Raw genomic sequence first — 19,601 nt, forward strand, 5'->3', positions numbered from 1 at the left:
TGGCTTTTGATGTAATATTTGTACATTTTTCTCAAACAACAGATGCATCCCAAAGATGTCGTAAAGGAGGTTTTTTCCTCATAAGTGGAAGAAATCACATCTTGAACATCTCTTAGGAGCTTACAATCTAAAACAGTTTGGCCTAATAAAATGAAGATCCTTCCATAATGAAAATAACAGACATAATCCCTTACTATTTCATAACTTTGGATTCTGGGGGTGATGGATTTTCTCAACATGCAGCACACTCAGTAAATAAAAACTGATATTAAATACGGTTTGCCTAATACCAGTCATCGTGGCTGGCATGGGGAAGTCTTTTGTCCCTGTATAGACCCAAATACTCTTGGAAGGGAAGAATGACAGCTCAGAGAATGAACCTCTTAATTTAGCCAAATGGCAGGGCTCAGCACTGGAAATTCCATAGACACGGTCTTCTCAGTGCTTTATGTCAGTTCTAGAGGGGGCCCCTCTGCAAGGACAGGGAAAGCTGCTTTCAAAGTTCTCCTAGGCCCACTGTACTCCGGGAACATGTCAGGCTAAGCCATTTCCCTTCTAGGGATAGTGGTGTCTGGGAGGATTCTGTTCCTTGTCTCTGTGTTGGGTTCAAATACCAAGGCAGGCACGATACGAAGTTATCACAAGGCCATGCGATGACATTTCTAGTCTTTACCCACCGGAGAGAAAAAGTAGCACCTGTCATGGACAGCCAAGATCTGTTTAAAAGGCTTGGCTTAGGGGCACCTGGGTGGCTCATGGTCCCGGTCCCAGGGCTCCAGGATTGAGCTCCACACCAGGTTCCCTGCTAAAAGGTTTGGTTTGTTTTTTTTTTTAAGTGTGTCTCAGAGACACACACATATGTACATGCTTGTATATGTACAAAGTACCTCTCAGGAAATACGCAAGACACTGGTTATGGTAGCCGCTCTAGGGGAGGCAAGCTACAGTCAGCAGTGGGAAGGAGATTTCCTTATCCCTGCATGTCTTTCATTTTATCTGAAATTTTATTTAACATGTGAAGACATGGTCCTTTCACAAAACAAAAATTAATTTCAAATGTTAAATCTACCTGTGTAGAAAATATGTAAGCAGAGACATTCATATATGCAGGATATGTCTATTCTTTTTTATTTTTTTAAGATTTTATTTATTAGACGAGCACAAGCAGGGGTGGCAGTAGAAGAAGAGAGAAGCAGGCTCCCCGCTGAGCAGGGAGACCCATGCGGGACTCAATCCCAGGACCCCGGGATCACAACCCGAGCCGAAGGCGGATGCTTAACCACCTGAGCCATCCAGGTGCCCTTATCTATTCTTTTTCTGGAAGAATATGTAAGACACTGTTAGTGATTATCTCTAGAAGGAGGATTATTTTTATAGCTAAAAAATGAAATGCAGGCTTTCTCTTGCAAATGGGAAAAAGTTAATAAGTAGAAAACTGTGTTTACGTGCATGCTGAGGAAAGAAATGATAAATGGCTTTTTAACGTGAACAGCATTCATTTGTTCCATGGATGAACACCCACAAACTCCAGGCTTCTCATGAAGACACACACCATGTTTGTTCCAGGAATCTGGACTCTCCTGGTAACTACTTTCTCGGTGGCTGTATGAGCCAAAAACTAGGCTCTGGTGACCTCAGAAGAAGTCACTAACTAAGCCTTCAAAGGAAAGCTATGCTTCGAAAAGAGCCTAAAAACCAGAGTGTCCCACCATAGTCGCTGCAAATTAATACTCTCCACGACTCCAAATGAAAGCAAATACGTTCAAGTGGTATTAAGTGGTATTTTACTCTTAAGCACGTTTGTAAAAGTAGGAACAATGCATCCGAGGGCTGAAGCCAGCAATGTTTGGGAAAGTGTTTTCCCCCAGGAAAAGTGCTCTAAGGCATTTAATTCCAATTCATCCTCAAACCTAACATGTGAAATGTCAGAATTCTTAGGTGCCAAACTGCTAAGCGTAGAACAGGTTTACGCATCACCTTGAATAAGAAAATACACCTGGGTGAGAAAACAAGCCCATTTTCAAATAGGGTAAAATTTTGAAAGTAAACAGAGTAATTCATCCTAGAAAGTCAAATATTACGAAAAATCTATCTGCACAAGGACACTCGGTTGCTTTCTAGCTAGTTTCCTGTCTCTTGCTAATTTTGAAACAAAATGCCACACTTAATTAGCCAGCCAGATTCTCTCCTGCCTGAGCCCAATGGGGAGAAACGGCATTAAGGAAAAGACTCCCTCAGGCTCTATTAGTGCCCTAATGAGGCAGTGGGGAGAGGGAGGTGTTGGGATGGGGACAAGGCAGCCATAGCCTTTCTGAAAGCCATAGCCTTCAGAAAGAGCAGGATCTGGACATCCAGAACAAAGGGGGGTGCTCCCAGCTACATACAGACGGGGTCTCTGGCCATCCTACTCTGGTCTGCCTCTTCCTACAACGTCCTCTGGAGGAAACAAACGCACCAACACTACACAGGGGCCCAGCCGACCTCGAAACTCTCCCCCTGTAACATATGAATTACATCCAAGAGGGAGAAAACGTGCCCCCAAGATCACCTACCCCCAGCCATGGTTTCTTCACCGGCGGCTAACAGACGGAAGGAGCGCAGATTTTCAAAATGGGCAAAGGGGGGAGTTTCTGCAAACTACAGATCGGTGGAGTCGACACCAAACCTTCGACAGATGCTACAGCTCATTACAGCTACTAAACACACACTTTGGAAACGAAGTGATCGATTTAGAAGCAAGCATGGGTTACACTATACAGAAGTCACTTCGGACTATCTTTCCTTGAAAGGGATCGGCAAATGCCTAAGTTATGGCAAGCGATCTGTTCAGGTCTCTGACGGTCAATACGAACTGGATGGAGAAATGCGGGCTGAATAATAAATATCATTGGGCAAATTTAGAACCGACTGGATTTTAAGTCGTTTCGACAACTGACCAATAGACCAAGATTAGGGTGGAGGAGTCTTCCATGGTGTGACCTGGGCCTCCATCCCCAGATATAGTGACAGTCTGGAAGGGATCACATAGTTCAGAACTCAGAAAGGGTTATGATTATCATGGATGACCAGACACGCATGTGAAAAGATTTTGACAGATGGCAGAAAATGATCAAATCTAAGTAAACTTATTCTCTTTTAAAAATGTACTAATTTGGGGCACCTGAGTGGCTCAGTGGGTTGGGCCTCTGCCTTCAGCTCCGGTCATGGTCTCAGGGTCCTGGGATCGAGCCCCGCATCAGGCTCTCTGCTCAGAGGGAAGCCTGCTTCCCCCTCTCTCTGCCTGCCTCTCTGCCTACTTGTGATCTGTCTCTCTCTGTTAAATAAATATATTTTTTTAAAAATTTACTAATTCATCTGAGAGAGAAAACACAAGCAGGGAGGAGGGGCACAAGGAGAAGCAGACCCCCGGCTGAGCAGGGAGCCCAATGTGGGGCTTGATCTCAGGACCCTGGGATTATGACAGGGACCAAAGGCAGATGCTTAACTGACTGAGCCACGCAGGCGCCCTTAAGTAGGCTTATTCTTGAGGATAACGGATACAAGATTTGGGACTGTGTTCTTGTTTGTTTAGGTATTAAAATGATGAAAAAGACTTTGGAGTTTTGGTTGACAAAAAGGTCAGGGAGTCAACACACGGTGTAATGTGATTGTCAGAAAAGCTAATGCAATCTCAAACTTTGATGGCGTAAGTTTAGATAATACCTCAACAAAGAAGCTAACAATGCCTGACCCTTTCTGCCCAGGAGAGACCACCGTGGCAATCTGTGTTCAGGTTTGGGGACTACCCTTTAAAAGAGGTCCCAGACAATCTTGGAGAGGGCTCAGACACAAATGGCCAGGATGGGAAGGAAATCTGAACCCAAATCATAGGAGAAATGGCCAAAGGACCCAGGGAATCTTTCATCTCAGAGACAGAAGAGCTGTCTACAGTTCCTTGAAGGCTGGCCATCCCCGAGGAGAGGATGGCTGATGTCAGAATCGTCTTCCAAGGAGATGGTACTTTGTGGTCACTAGAATGCTCCAGTAAAGGCTGACCACTTGGCGGGCACGCCGCCATGGGGTTAGCACAGATGACTCAACTGGGCATCTGCAGTTCATTCTTATCCCCTCCCTCGGGTAACACATTCTCATTTTCCTTGGTAAGTGTCCCCCCCCTCCCCACAACCATCCCTTTCCTGATGCTCAGCTCACTTGATCTGTGACCCCACCCTCTGGCTCTACAGGTGTGGATATGACTTACGTTTGGTCAATCAGAATATTACATACCCTGACTATGGGGACTGGTCCTGGGATGAGAGGGTGACCAAGCTGGCCTCCTTTTGCTGGAGTTCTGAGAGGACAGGACACAAACCCAGAGCTGTGGTGGCCCTCATGTCAGTAGGAGAGCAGCCTGCTGGAGGTCAGGGCCCCGGCGGACAGATGGAGAAGGGCAGCCCATCTGGAGGACCTACGAGGTGGCCAACACCGGGATATCTCAGCAACAACAGCCTAGGATACTTTTGAACCAAAGAGTCAACATTCTATAGGCCTTTATAGATTAAGGGGGAAATACAGATAAGGGGTTGGGAATGTGGCAAGGGGGCAGACCCAGAGAAAGTTTAAGTGGAAGGAGAAACTTTAGAGACACAGCTACCAAATGCAATGTGTAGACCTTATCTGGATTCAAACAAATAACTGTAAAAAAAAAAAAAATTATGAGACTATCAGAGAAATTTGAATACTGACTGGTATTTGCCGATACTAAGGAATTACCAGATTTTTTTTTTTAGGTTTGATAGGATAATGTGATATATTTTTTAAAAGAGTTCCCTAGTGAAATTTTTTTTAAAGATTTTATTTATTTATTTGACAGATAGAGATCACAAGAAGTCAGAGAGGCAGGCAGAAAGAGAGGGGGAAGCAGGCTCCCTGCTGAGCAGAGAGCCCAATGCGGGGGCTCGATCCCAGGACCCTGAGATCATGACCTGAGTCAAAGGCAGAGGCTTAACCCACTGAGCCACCCAGGCGCCCCTAGTGAAATGTTTATGAAGGAAATGATCTGATGCCTGGAAGCTGCATCAAAGCAGTCTAATGAGGGGGAGGGAGAAAGGGTGTATATGAGTTGGTGATCCTTCTATCTGGGTGCTGGGTATAAAGGGACTCACTGTGCTCTTTTCCCTACCAGTGTGATGTTTGAAGTTTTCCATAATAGTCAAAAAATAAATGGCAGGAGAAATATACACAGACCAGACTCCGCTACTCCCTCCCAGCTCAAAAGTTAAATTGGAATCCATTCAGGACAACTGAGCAAACAGTTAAAGAGATGGTCTAGAATTCTACCTATATTCAAAGACACAGATGTGTCATCAAATCAACAACTGGCCAGTAATTATCGCTGTCCTAGTAAGAATCTGCAGGGAAACAAGTTTCCAGCCAGTAGATGCTGAGTCTAGGTGCCCAGTGTAAGGGAATGCTGAGGGTAGGAGTGATACAAAAAAATAAAAGCTGAGATCTGTTCTCTCCTGTACTCTGAATAGGCATAACATAGGGGCTGGAACATCCAAGCGCCTGGGGAAAACATTTAAAAGGCATTTACTAGGCACCCGGCACTGTTCTAAATACTTTTCGAACATTAACTCATTTAACCCTTAACGGCAACCCTATAAAGTGGACATTATCATCTCCATTTTAAGGACTGGGACCTAGAGACACACAAGCCTGGTAGCTTGCACCAAAATCATGTTGCTAGAGGTGTGATTCAAGCCCGGGAAACCCAGGCCCAGAGCCCGTACTCTTACCCCTTGTGCAACAGATTCTGAGCATTCACTTCTAATAATGGAGAATTTGTGAAGATCTGTGGGGACAAACGCTTTCTTAAGCTGCAGCTAAGCAGTGGCCCAAAGTGGAGAAAAAGCTGTCCTCTCACCTACACTCACTGCCATCCAGAGCTGTGGTTTTTCCCCATCGCAGGTTGTTCCGCCCAATCTGTATATTTCACATCAAACCCTGAAAAATGACTAACAGATGAGGCAGCTGTGCTGTGAGCCACCACGATCAAAAGAAAACTGTCTTGACCTGATCACATTTAAAGGGGAAAAAAAGGCAACATCTTCTGATTTTAAACAGACTACATCCATTCAGATTTCTATCCCTGGCACACTGACCAAAAAAGACAAATAAAAAGCAATACGACGGATTCATCTGGATAAAATTCTCATAGGAAAACAAAAAGAGAAATCCTATCCCTAGAAGAGTGAAACTCACCACACCCTGTTTTAAGACTATGCAACAATGATCTGAGATAAAAGCATTCTTAACTGGCGAAATACTACTTGAATTTACCTGTAATTGGTGTCTGCATTAAAATAATAAGATGGGGAGTGAGTGATAGAAGGAATGCTGAATTTAAGCATACATGGTTTTTTAAAAAGGATTTTCTTAAGTGTAGTTCAATGCACCGTATATCTGGTCCAAGAGTTAGGACCAGCAAGCGGCAGAAAATTTATGTTTGCTTTTAATCATGGATGCCACAGAACAAAAGTTTCCATTACAGGGTTTCACTTGAGATTAACAGCACTCAAGCAATTTTCAATTACTATACTTCTTACTTGTCATAAAGCAGAAAGCACATGTTTGAGATTTTACTGGAAGTTAGAACAGCAGTTTCTGAAAACCTCATAAAAGGGAGGACTGATTTAGTCCTAGGATCTCGGCAGGATACCTGAAGTTCAATTTTGTCTCTGAACAAAAGCACTGTAGCAGCCCGCAGGCTTTGCATAGGATAAAGGGAGTTGGGGGCACTTCACTCACTGGCTGATCTAAAAAAAGCCAAATCATTAAAAGGCCCTTAGAAACCACCATCACCACCACCACCACCACCACGGAAAGGAAGCAACAGAAAAGAAGGTCTGGCTTTCCCATCTTCCAGGCAAATGCTTTCAGCAGTTAAAACTACTTATATCTTATTTCAGGGTCTTATATGCAGATCTAGAGTGAATTCACACCAGAAGCCATTTGTTGAAAAGAGAACTTCCAGCTCCCTCCTCTTCCATGGAGAACGTTTGATGTGAACGTTTTGTAAGATACAATTTCACGAACAGAAAGGACTGAGTTGCATTTAAGGGAGTTCGGCTGAGCCCTTTCATCTGACACTGTGACCCTAATCTAATAATCGGTTCTCTTTGCTTCAGTTCTCCAACTCGAACATACTTTGAAAAGTTAAAGCGTTTGGTATCTACTGATTACTAGCTGCTGGAAGATGTAATAGGCGTGCATTTCTGAGTGCCTTGGAAGAAAGATTCTTTTTTTTTTTTTTTTTTTTTTTTTAAAGATTTTATTTATTTATCAGAGAGAGAGAGGAAGAGAGAGCGAGCACACGCAGACAGAACGGCAGGCAGAGGCAGAGGGAGAAGCAGGCTCCCTGCCGAGCAAGGAGCCCGATGTGGGACTCGATCCCAGGACGCTGGGATCATGACCTGAGCCGAAGGCAGCTGCTTAACCAACTGAGCCACCCAGGCGTCCCTGGAAGAAAGATTCTTGAGAAACACAAACTATCTATGAAATACAAAAGCTTGGAACGGTAAGTCTGCAGATAGAAGACTATTTTAATGGCCTAGGATTTTTGACATTTCAAAAGTGGAGAGTAGAGTCTTTTCCTATTTTTGAGCACAGAATTACAGGGCAATCGAGTTACACGTCTATTTACTTGTGTAAGTGCTCTCTGAAGCACTCATTAAGAAACAAAAACAAACAAAAACACCCACATACTGCAGATATATACAATTATACAATTAAATTAAGGCCCAACGCTAATATTAAATGTTAAAATCAAGCTCTGTAATAGTGAAAGTGTACATTTCAACTTAACATGGTATGGAAACTACCATGTTATCACGTTCCCAGTAGAAAAGTCGCATGCCTGCTTTCTGTGATCACATTACCCACGTCTCTGCACCTAAGAACTGATTAGCATCCCCTCCCTCTGGTTGGTTTCTGTCCTCAAGGAGCTTATGGTCTAAATGAAAACAAAAACAAAAACCCGAGGTGCCTGGGTGGCTCCATGAGTTAAGTGACTGACTTAGGCTCCTGTCCTGGTCATGATCAGCAGGAGCCTCCTTCTCCCTCTCCCTCTGCCCTTTCCCCCACCCCTGTTCATGCTCTCTCTTGCTCTCTCTGTCAAATAAATAAAATCTTAAAGATAAATAAAAATAAATGAAACAAATAAAAAACAACCTAAGTGCTAGGCTATTTGTGCACAAGAGCTAGGGAAGCCCACAGAATCGTCTCACCTAGAGGGAAAAGAGACAGGAAAGCCTCTTAGGGAAACAGGGAGACCAGGACTGAGTTTAAAAGTTCCCAACTCAGCCAGTCAGGAGGAAAGAGAACACCATGCAGGAGAGGGAGGAGACAGAACAATCAAGGACCATGCTCTAGAATTTGGACTTGACCCCTAAAGCTATGAAGAACTACTAAAGAATTCTTAAGCAGGAGAATGACATAATCAAAGTTACGATTTTGGATCTGACCGTTCTGGAAACAGTCTAGAGCAGTGCTGTTCAAGGTCGGTCTGCAGGCCACTGCTTGCCCATAAGCTGTTTGTTAATGGTCCACACAAGGTGAGTACAAAAACTGAGAAGGAGTATTCAGAAACCTTTATGGCAGCTCAACATTGCAACAATATCAGGTTTGTGATTGATGGGTTCGTCTTGTTGAATAGGACAGAAACCAGCTTGTGTGAGGTCAACTTATGGGGTGGTTGCAGGTGGTTCAACCCAAACAGAAAGGAAAGATGGAGTCATGTTTAGTAAAGGCCACATGCATTGGTGTGACTGACTGGAAATTAACAAAACAAAATAAAACTGACCATTGACAACAGACAGCTTGAGAAGCTGGTCTGAGAATCATTTCAGGGGTCAAGATTGGAAGCAAGGAGGGGCTCCTGGGTGGCTCAGTGAGTTAGGTGTCCGACTCTTGGTTTCATCTTGGGGCATAATCTCGGGGTTGTGGGACTGAGCCCCCTGTCGGGCTCCATGCTCAGTGTGGAGTCTGGCCCCTCCTCTCTTCCCCTCCTCTTGTGCCACCCCTCTCTCTAGTAAATAAATAAAATCTTAAAGAAAAAAAAGTGGGGGGGGGGCGCCTGGGTGGCTCAGTGGGTTAAAGCCTCTGCCTTGGGCTCAGGTCATGATCTCAGGGTCCTGGGATCGAGCCCCGCATCGGGCTCTCTGCACAGTGGGGAGCCTGCTTTCCCCTCTCTCTGCCTGCCTCTCTGCCTACTTGTGATCTCTGTCTGTTGAATAAATAAAGAAAAATCTTAAAAAAAAAAAAAAAAAAGATTGGAAGCAAGGAGCCCCAGGAGAAGCTGCTGGTGCACAGTGGTCCAGATGAAACCTGAAGTCGAGCAGTGACGGTAGGGATGGTGAGAAGAGGTCCGAGCTGAGAGGTATTTAAAGAGATCAGATCCACACCAGGACTCGGTGCCATGTGGATGTGAGGGGTGCAGGAGAAGCAAGGATGGCTCCTGAGATTCCAGGACTCTTCTTTCCTTTTAGAAAAATGGCCAGGTATAAAGCAATAGCATGAAGGACCTCATGAGAGTCAGGACCAGCAAAAAGATTCTGAGTTTGTAGCCATTTTCTTGGAGTGCCTTTGAATGAGCAGAAGAGCAAGTTAATGAAATACAGAAAACTAAGCACCCCGGTGGTTAGCACTGAGCACTGCTGGGAATGCAGTGCGTGAAGAAGGAAAACATCCTATGCCAAGCCTATGCTCTCCCAGCTTAAAGGAAATCAAGCCTCAAGGAGCCCAGTCTATTCAGTTGGGGCCAGCTGGAGCCCTGGAGTCCCAAGTACTATTAAAAAAAAAAAAAAAAAAAAAAAACCCCCCCCCCCCCCACCTACCATATACCGAGGGACTTGCTCATCTCCCCACCCCAGCTGTGTGTAACACAAACCCCTCCTTCTCAAATTTGTGCAGATATTAAAACAAGGCCTCAGACCAAAGGGAACAATGATAAAAGAGGGGTTGTGGGTAGAGAGCGTAAATGAAATCAATGACCCTAACCTCAAAACCCGCAGCTTTCCTCTTGTGCTCCGGTTCACAGCCCAGCCTGTATCAATCAGCAGGGGCTGTGGACAGCTAGCCAGTCAGGCCTGAATTGCTACCTTGAGGCCTGAACAGTAACCCACCACGGGCTACACTACACATCTGAGCAAACCCATCCGACAACATTCCAGAGCTAGGAAGGGAGGTGGCCGCGTTAGCGGGTGAGGTCTTCACCTCTCCAGAGGGCGGGCACCATCCCCTTCCCAGGCAGCAAGAGTGGCAATCTGGCAACCCTCAGACTGCCCAGACGGAAGCAGGCAGGATCGGCGGCAGACACGCCTAACAGCTCTGGCAAACCACAAAACGATCACCAAGTGCATAATTAATCTCCTTCAAGAAGGGTGTCTCATCATCTTAAAGCTGTTACCCTTTATCATGTCTGGGCTTCACTGATCTGATGTCTCAAGTTTCATCAGCAAGTGTGAGTATGGGGCTCGGTAAATCTCAGAACTCTCAGGTCTTTCAGGAGTGGTATTTCTTATTTTTATTTATTTTTAAGGATGTATTGATTTATTATTTATTTGAGACAGAGAGAACGCGCATAAGCAAGGAGAGCAGCAGGCAGAGGGAGAGGGAGAAGCAGGCTCCCACTGAGCAGGGAGCCCAATGCGGGGCTCGATCCCAGGACCCTGGGATCACGACTTGAGCGGAAGACAGACGCTTAACTGACTGAGCCACCCCGGTGCCCCTAAGGAGCGTTATTTTCTAAATATTCATTTGCTTTCGTTGTTTCATTCTTCTAGGTCTTTCTCCTCAGTTCTTTCCACTGAGTTCCTTCACCATATCCTCCTGGATGCTGGTAAAACTCATTTGTTAGAAAAATCCAAACGGTTTTGCATTTCTGTAATGTGATACATTCCAGAGGCTCAAGCTCTGAAAGAATTCCTCAATTTCACGACCACTTAGGAACAACAGCTAGCACTTACTGAGCACATACTACACGCAGGTGCTATTACCATCTCCACTTTCCGGTAGGAGACCTGTGGCATAGACAAGCAGGGCAATTCGCACAAGGTCCCACAGCTAACAAATGACACAGCCAGGATCTGAGCTCAGGCGGATGGACAAGAGTGTCTATTTTTAACCACTACTACGACACTAGACGTCTTCATGATGCAGAGAAAAGTAAAGGTTTAAAAAAATACATGACAAATGATGGAACAAGGAAAAAGCCTCTCAAGGAAAATTGCTCTTATTACTTTAAGTGAACCATGGTCTTTTATTAGACAGATCCAAGTCCTGGAAACACAACGAACGGAGGGAGCCTATGCTGCCTGGTCTAGGCTCCTTTCACAGAAGGCAGAAAACCCCGATTTCCAAAGCTGTGCTTTTCTGCGGTCTTTCAGCGCCTTCCAAGTGGTCTGTCCCGATCACAGAGGTCATTCTCTTAGAGGCTGGGGAATCTGGATTTGAGGGAGGATGAGCTGGAAGCGATGGAGCTCTAAGACTCTTTGGGTTGGTACCAAGCTTGCGCCTTTCCAAAGAGCCAAAGGGATTTTGGTGAATTCTAGTTCAAGCCTCTGACTTGAGTCTGACCCAATACAACCACCCAGGGCAAGCAACCTACACAGGGAAGCAGGAAGATTCCACTTCCGCTGACTGGAGCAGGTAGACCAGGGATACCTTCTGGGTGCTGGTCTCCTGCCCCCAACTTTATCTTTTCCTTTCTGTCTGGCAGGAAGTTGAGGCCAAGCCAGACCCCAGCAAACCTGTGTGATCCAAGACCTGTGGTCCCGTACCATTTCGTGTCAGTACACCCACACTGACTAAATGTAGTCCATCAGACATCCCGCCCAGGCAGAACAGACTCCAGTGGCTTTAAAACCAAAACCCTTGTTCCCCTCTATGACGTTGAAATAGATCCTGGGGATCGACTCTCCTAGTCTGATAACTAAGCAACTTATCCTCATCTGAAGGAATAGAGCAAATCCCTGAACTTTCCAACTACTCATCCCATTCTCTCTCTACAGAAATCTGAAAAATGTCTACCAACAAAACAAAAAGCAAACCTACTTATTAAAACAAGTCTAACTACCTTAACTTCAAGATTATATGTTTCCTGACAAAACCGCTCTTATAAAAGGCACTCAAAGTTCTATTATCATCTAATTACAATTTCTACACAGCTATTTATGTATGTGTGCTTGGAAGCCAAAAAAAAAAAAAGAAGCTTTCAATTACTTTTGCACCTACCACAAAAGCAAGTAGAAACAGGACAACCTTTCGCTGGGAAAAAAAATTTTTTTTTTTTTCCTTAAATGCTGGAGTCCTTTTACTTGCTGTTTTCTCACAGCTCCAATCGAGGTGAGCAGAGCCAGGCAAAATGCAAGCATAACGTATATGGTCATCCCCAGACTTTCTTACTACATAAAGGGGAAATTAATAAAAAAAGAAAAAAGTACCACACAGCATTTTCTTTCCCCACCATAATTTTTCAATTTTCTTTAGAGTAATGCCAGCCAATAACTAATTAGAACCATACCCTTTATCATCCCAATGGGAAGCAATATATGAAAGGTTGTAAAGAACAAATGTTAATGAGAACTTTTAAAAATTAATAATCTGGAACTCTAGTTGCCCCTCTGTGTAAAACAAATTCTATCCTTTGAAACTATTTTTAGAGTTGGTGAGACAACATGGTCAGGGTCCACCAGCAAGAAGGTAAGCAAGTGTTCACCCACTCAGCACCCTGAACTGAACTGGGGATACGCTGGCCTTCTTCACTGTTCTTATCATGAAGTTGCCATCACAAGCTCACAGACTTACTTCTAAGCATCTCGATTTCAGACAGGAGAGACAAAAAACTCGAAATTTTAAAAAAAAAGAGGGGAATTGTTTATTCTCTTTGATTTCAAGGGAGAAAATACTTTCTGTCAAAGTGAGTACATTGCTTTTGTAGTTTCTAAAAGTATGTTTTCCATAAGAAACACAGCTGAAGTCTTTTTACCTGGTGTATCACAACGAATATATCTGGGATCAATCTCGAGCTGCCCAATTGCGAACATCCAGAAGCAGAAACTACAGCCTTAAAAACTGGACTTCTTTAGCAGAACAAAGTGAACCAGTGGATGCGAGACACAAAAACTGAGAAAAAAATAAATTTTTGACATGCTTGGCACCACGGTTTGGCCATGCTCAGCATTCTGAACTGTGTTTTCAAATGAGGGTCTGCCCTATGTGGTCCAGACTCTCACCCCGGTGGAATGAGCAGGTCCAGACTAGGGACAGAGACCCACTTTTTGTGTGTGTGCAAAAGGACTAGCCAGGGCAGAGAGAACCAGGCATGGCACAGATCATATGAAATAGTCTCCTTTTCCAAGAAAAAGCTTAAAGCATTTGCAAAACATCTCGATTTGCTTCATGTTTTTACCATCCAGCAAATTTCCTTCATCCACTGTGAAAAACACAATAGGCCTTAGGTCTGTAACATTTACCATCATTATCTGTTTGTAAAAACTAGAAATCATTTGTATTGCCCAATAAGGACATTTTATACACACTGGTATACTACAGAAATTCGCAGTAACAATGAAAATATTTTTTGGTAGATCACTTTCTGAACATTATTCCTCCCTCAACAGATCATCAAAACAGCCACCAAGGAAAACAAAGAATTCCCATCCATCTTAAGCAAATAAAGGACTGGCCATTCACATTCATGCACTATCAAGTACATAAATCAAATAGGAGCAAAATCACCTAAAAAGTGGTTAAAATGCCAAGTTTTGCCTCTGTGTGGTTAGTAAGCCCATGTTTTTCCAATGTTAAATTTACAAACTGTATTTGTTAAACTTTATTTCCTACTTTAAATCCCAAGTCTGTACCTTACACTGCCTGGGGATCGATGATTTACTGGAGACATTTGGGGTCACAGTATAAGCCTTTCGCTTTTACTAAATCTAAATCATGCTTCTCAACAAGACTCTGTACACATAAAAGAAACACACGGCATGCCGTTACCACCCTCCCTAGAGGCATCTAAAAGCCCCCCGAACGGCCCTTCTCCTGTCCAATCCATAAACTAAGATTCTCCTCTGAAAGGGAAGGGGCTAGATTCACACGTTGCATCAGGTACACCAATTAGGCAAGAGCGCTCCAAAACTTGCCCTGTTTCGATTCACGACGAAATTTTCCGAATTCGTTTTCTTAAAACAGACACCTTCATCCAACTGACACACTCGAAAACCCAAACTAATTTCAGCAGGAATGAAAAATTGACAGCCAAGTGTAAATTTCCTCCAATCCTCGTTTCTCCACTTAATCTGCACCTTTGTTCAGCGTTTAATTCGAAGTGTGCCGCCGAGATAACTCCGGCCCAGCAAGTAGGGGCCGCACGGACGGGTCTGTTCCCGTGCCTGGGAGGCATCTGGGGAGCCACCGCCAGACAGGCAGACAATGAAAAGCTCCCCGGTGGCCACCAGTCGAGCCCGAGGGTGCGGAGGGAAGAGAAGGGGAGAGGAGTGAGCGCCCCTCTCTCCCAAAGCCACGGTCAGCGGCTGCCCCTCCTGGACGCAGGGCGGCCTGGCCTCCGAGTCTCGGGTCACAGGGTGGGGGAGGGGCGGGGTCCCCGGACAGGCAGATTTCTTTCGGGGAGAGGAAACTTCCTGGTCTGGGCATTATGGGTAGGGGGCGAGCGCCTCCCCCACCCACTACAGGTATCCGCCGGGAGCCTAGCGGCTAAGGGAAGGAAGCAGCCCTTCCCCGCGCCTCGCGCGGGGAGCACGGGGTCGGGATCCCCAGCGCGGCCGCCCCTTCTACGAGGTTCCCAGCGCGTGGGGACCTGGCTCGCCACTCCTCGGGACGCAAGCCGGGGTCCGGGGCCGGAGGGTGTCAAACTTACCCCACGGGCGCGGTCTGGCGCCCGCACGCAGGAGTTGCCGCGGGAGCCCCAGGACGGCAGGGTCCTCCGACGGGGGCGGGCATACCCAGAGGAAGGGGACACTGAGGGACACGAAGGGAAGCGCGTGCAGGAGCCCGGCTGAGGGGCTGCGAGGGGCGCGGGCGAGGCCGGCGAGGACCCTGCTCCCCCAGGCCGGGGGCGCCGACGAGGCCCGCGCCTCTCACCTTTCTGTGCTTCTCCTTGTAGGGCAGCGCCAGCCACGGCATGTCCCGCACGAAGTCCTGCCACTGCCGCTGGTCCTGGTCTGAGGACACGAAGACGATCTCCAGGCGGCGCCGCGGCTCGGGCTCCGCGGCCGCCCCGGCCCCCGGCCCCGGCCCGGCCCCGGCCCCCGGCCCGGCCGCCGCGTCCCCCCGCAGGCGGCCGTAGAAGGCGGCCAGGCTGCCGCTGAGCTGCGCGCAGGGGGCGCTCAGGCTGCAGCCGAAGTAGAGCCCGAGCAGCGAGATGCCGCGGGCGCCCAGCGAATGCACGTCCACCTCCTCGCCGCCGCCCGTCACCAGCTTCTCGCCAAGCAGCTCCTCCAGGAAGCCCGACATCCTGGCCCACCGCAGCCCCGGGGCACGCGGGCGGGCGGGCAGGCGGCGGCGACCCCGCTCGCTGGGTCCGCGAGGCGGGCGGAGGCGGCGGCGGTGGCGGCGGCAACGGCGGTGGCTGCAGCGGCTGGCGCGGGGCAGGAGAGAGCCCCGCCCGCTCGGGCCCGCCCACGCCCCGCCCCCTCCCGGCCGCCCTCGCCACGCCCCCTCCGTGGCAGTCTCGGGCCACGCGCTGGGCCGGGATCTGCGGCAGCTGGCCGGCGGGGCAGGGGCTTCCACCACGCGGCGGAACGGCCCGGGAAAGCGCCCGGGCGAGAAAGCTGGCCGGAAACGCCCCACTCTGAGGGCTTTCTCCCAGCTAAGTGCAGAGAGGAGCCGGGTCCGCCAAGCCGGCCTCTCTGAAGCTGTAGTCCTCGCGGAGCTGGACTTGGCCTCCAACCTTCCGAACTCTATAGATTCTCTCCGGACCTCCCCAAACATTCCCACAGTCTCCCCACCCGAGTGCTCGCTCGCTTGTGCTCTTCTCTCTCTCCCCAAAGCCTCATTGACCATTTCGTACCCCCCTGGCCTCTTGCAGTGCTTACAGGACTTAGCATCTTCGTACACAATTACTTCCTCAGGCTGGGTCTCGCTTGCCCTACTTTCTCTACTGTATGTTTCTTGTATGTTTTTGTCTACTATAGGAGAAGCGGAGGACGCCACCTCTTATATTTCTCGGGTAGCTTCTGATCTGGGGCTAGGGATACGTGAGAGAGTCCAGGATACTTGCACGTGGGTCAGAGGTCTCCATGTGGGGGTTCAGTCCACAGGTCGCAGCATCCATTTCCCTCCAGCGAGTGGCTCTGTTCCATCTCCACAAGTGTAGGCAACAGATGCCACAGCGTCTTTCAATCAATGCTGATTGCACTCCTGAATCGGTTCCATAGCTTTTATCAAGTCTGATGATAGTTAAGAAAAATTCTAGGAATTTTTTTTTTTTTTTGCCAGCTGGCAAGATGCTACCCTGTGCTTAGCTTAAAGAGGTGGCCTGTGGCAAGCCTTCCCGCCTCACACGCACACGAAAAAATAAAATGCACACCCTGCCAACCCGCGAGAGAGGACCTTTAGTGTGTGTGCTCAGCTACCAACAACCTAGTGAAAGGAAAAAAACGCTCCTCTCACCGCCCTCCAGCAGGCCTTTGGAAGTTATTTCTTGGGCACCTACCGCCATCTAATGGAGAGAGTGAAAAAAACCGAGATCTGCCAGAGCCCAATATGTTTAGAGATACTGGCAGGCATGGTATTTCTGTTATTTTATAGCGGCTTTCCACACACACACAAACACAGACACAAATTGTGGCACGCTTTACAAGAGTTCATTTAAACTTCAATGTAATTCCGAGATTTGGGCACAAACATAAATCTTCATGCCTGAGGTTCTTAGTTTGTCTAGGATTGAACAAGGAGTTGTACTGGTTTTCAGTGCCGTGAAATGTTATCACACAAACTGGTGAAACAGGCGGAGATGGAAACCCAGAGCAGATTGGCAATCTCTAAAAATCAGATTCACTTTCTTAGTTTCCACCTAATATTCCTGCTCGTTTCACAAGGAGGATCTTTGAAGTGAGGATTGCCTTTAAATAGGCAAGAACCAGGGGTGCCTGGGTGGCTCAGTGGGTTAAGCCTCTGCCTTTGGCTCAGGTCATGATCTCAGGGTCCTGAGATCTCAGGGTCCTGAGATCGAGCCCCACATCCGGTTCTCTGCTCAGTGGGGAGCCTGCTTCCTCCTCTCTCTCTCTGCCTGCCTCTCTGCTTACTTATGATCTCTCTCTGTCAAATAAATAAATAAAATAAAATCTTTAAAAAAAATAAATAGGCAAGAACCATATCACAAAAGGCAAATTCCGAGTTAAGTCTTACAGTGTCGTGCCAAAATTCTGTGCCACTGCAGGGATAATCTTACTATAAAACACACAGAAAGCATCACTTTTTTTTTTAAAGATTTGTTTATTCATTTGAGAGAGAGTGCGTGCACACACAGGGAGAGGGAGAAGCAGACTCCCCGCTGAGTACGGAGCCCGATGCGGGACTCAAATCCCAGGACTGCAGGATCATGACCTGAGCCGAAGGCCAGGCGCCCCAGAAAGCATCACTTTTTAGTGAAAATATATTAAGCTATGAACATAACAGACATTAACTTACTAGATATCTTTTAAAATCCTGAAAGTAGAGGCACCTGGCAGGCTTGGTTGGTAGAACCTGCAACTTTTGATCTCAGGGTCGTGAGTTCAAGCCCCACACTGGACATAGAGATTACTTATTTTTTTTAAAAAGGTGGGGGGAAATCCTGAAAGTCAGTTAAAATCCTTGTTTTCTCATCTATATCATATTTGAAATACCCCTTGGTGGGTTACATTAGGCACCACTGAAATCACATGAGACAGATAGAGCCTATGTTCTGACATTTTAAAATGAACACTGATGAGGTATAAAAGGACTAGAAGCATTTACACCCTATGGAAGCCAAAGGACAAAGTGTTTGGTGTGGAGCTAGGTGAAGTGGGAATTGGGGGGATTGCAAATTTGGGAAAACAGTGAAGTCACGATTAGAATACTTAACTTTGGTACACTAGGTGCAAGTCTGATATAAAGAGGCAGTTTGTTCAGTATTTTACTTTTATTATTTTACAGGAAAGCACTTTCCACTGGAGTATGTCCAAACCAGCATCTGGCACCTGGGAAAGTGAGAGTTTGGACATACTGCACATGAAATATAAATAAAACGTAGAGAATTGTTGGTGCAGCAGGCCTTGGTTAGAAGCCAAATAGCGCAGCTGCCTTTTAAAGGGGTGTGGAAAGAGTGGATTTGCGGTGGAAATGACTCCAAAATCATAATTCTAGTGGGTGTTTTTTACAACAAGCCCAAGGAGACTCATTTGGCTTCCTGTAAAGAATAGCCAACATCCTTTGGCTTGTGAAAAGCACTTTCTCTGCGTATGCAGTTCAAAAGACCCACTTACAGACAATGTCCCTACTGGTATTTAGCTAGTTATAGGAATTGACTGGCTATTCCTTTTTTTTTTTTTTTTAAGATTTTATTTATTTATCAGAGAGAGACAGAGAAAGCTCGCACAAGCAGTGGGAGAGGCAGGCAGAGGGAGAAGAAGAAGCAGGCTTCCCACCAAGCAGGGAGCCTGTTTCGGGATTCGATTCCAGGACCCTGAGATCATGACCTGAGCTGAAGGCTGACGCTTAACTGACTGAGCCACCCAGGTGTCCTTGGCTATACGCATACACATATATATGCCACCTTTAAGATTTTTAAATCACATTTCTTGGTCTTCATGTATAGTAGCATATGTGCACAAAGATAGGTGTATACAGATACTTACGGATATGCTGGTGAAATCAGAAAAAGACTGGAAAATTGGAAAGAGCCAAACTGTGAAAAGACAGAGATGATAAAATCATACCACCTTCATCATTTGAAATACAACGTAGTCATTGAAAAGAACGAAAATTCAATGTACACTGTATTGGTCTATGTTCTTCAAAGAAACAGAACCAGTATCTATAGTGATTTATTATAAGGAATTGGCTCATATGATTAGGGAGGCTGAGAAGTCCCAAAATCTGCAATCAGCAAGCTGGACCTAGGAGAGTGGATAGCAGAGTTCCAGTCTGATTCCAAAGGCCTGAGCACCAGGAGAGCTGAAGGTGTGAGTTCTGTCTGAGTCCAGGTCTTAGGAGAAGACCTAAGTCTCAGCTCGAAGAACAAAATCTCCCTCACCTCACTTTTTTGTTCTGTTCAGGCCTTCCTCCAATTAAATGATTCACAGGTTAATCTCATCCAGAAAGACCCTCACAGACACACCCACCATAATGTTTAACCAAATATCTAGGCACCCCGCCTCCCAGTCAAACTGATAAATAAAATTAAACATCACATGCCAACCCCTTTTGTCAACTTGGCGTCCATATCTCCTTAAACCATGCTTACTCTCCAAATAAAGACAATAATAACAAGATCACAATTCCACCTGATGTGATACAGATATCCTGTGTAGAACCAAAAATGGTCCTTTTCCCATGAGAGGAGATAAAGTCCT

General features: G+C 46.4%; 1 protein-coding gene across 1 annotated transcript in view; it reads right to left on the reverse strand.

Moving 5' to 3' along the window:
* Positions 1-15,533, reverse strand: part of LOC111151377 (nucleoredoxin) — a 154,795-nt gene extending 139,262 nt beyond the window's left edge. The window contains exon 1 of the mRNA XM_022509361.1: positions 15,145-15,533. Coding sequence (XP_022365069.1) covers positions 15,145-15,516 — 372 coding nt within the window. The 5' untranslated portion in view covers positions 15,517-15,533. The remainder of the gene's footprint in view (positions 1-15,144) is intronic.
* Positions 15,534-19,601: the final 4,068 nt, after the last annotated feature.

The sequence above is a fragment of the Enhydra lutris genome, unplaced genomic scaffold, assembly GCF_002288905.1.
Source record: "Enhydra lutris kenyoni isolate GAN:26980312 unplaced genomic scaffold, ASM228890v2 scaffoldscaffold26, whole genome shotgun sequence".
NCBI classification, from domain to species: domain Eukaryota; kingdom Metazoa; phylum Chordata; class Mammalia; order Carnivora; family Mustelidae; genus Enhydra; species Enhydra lutris.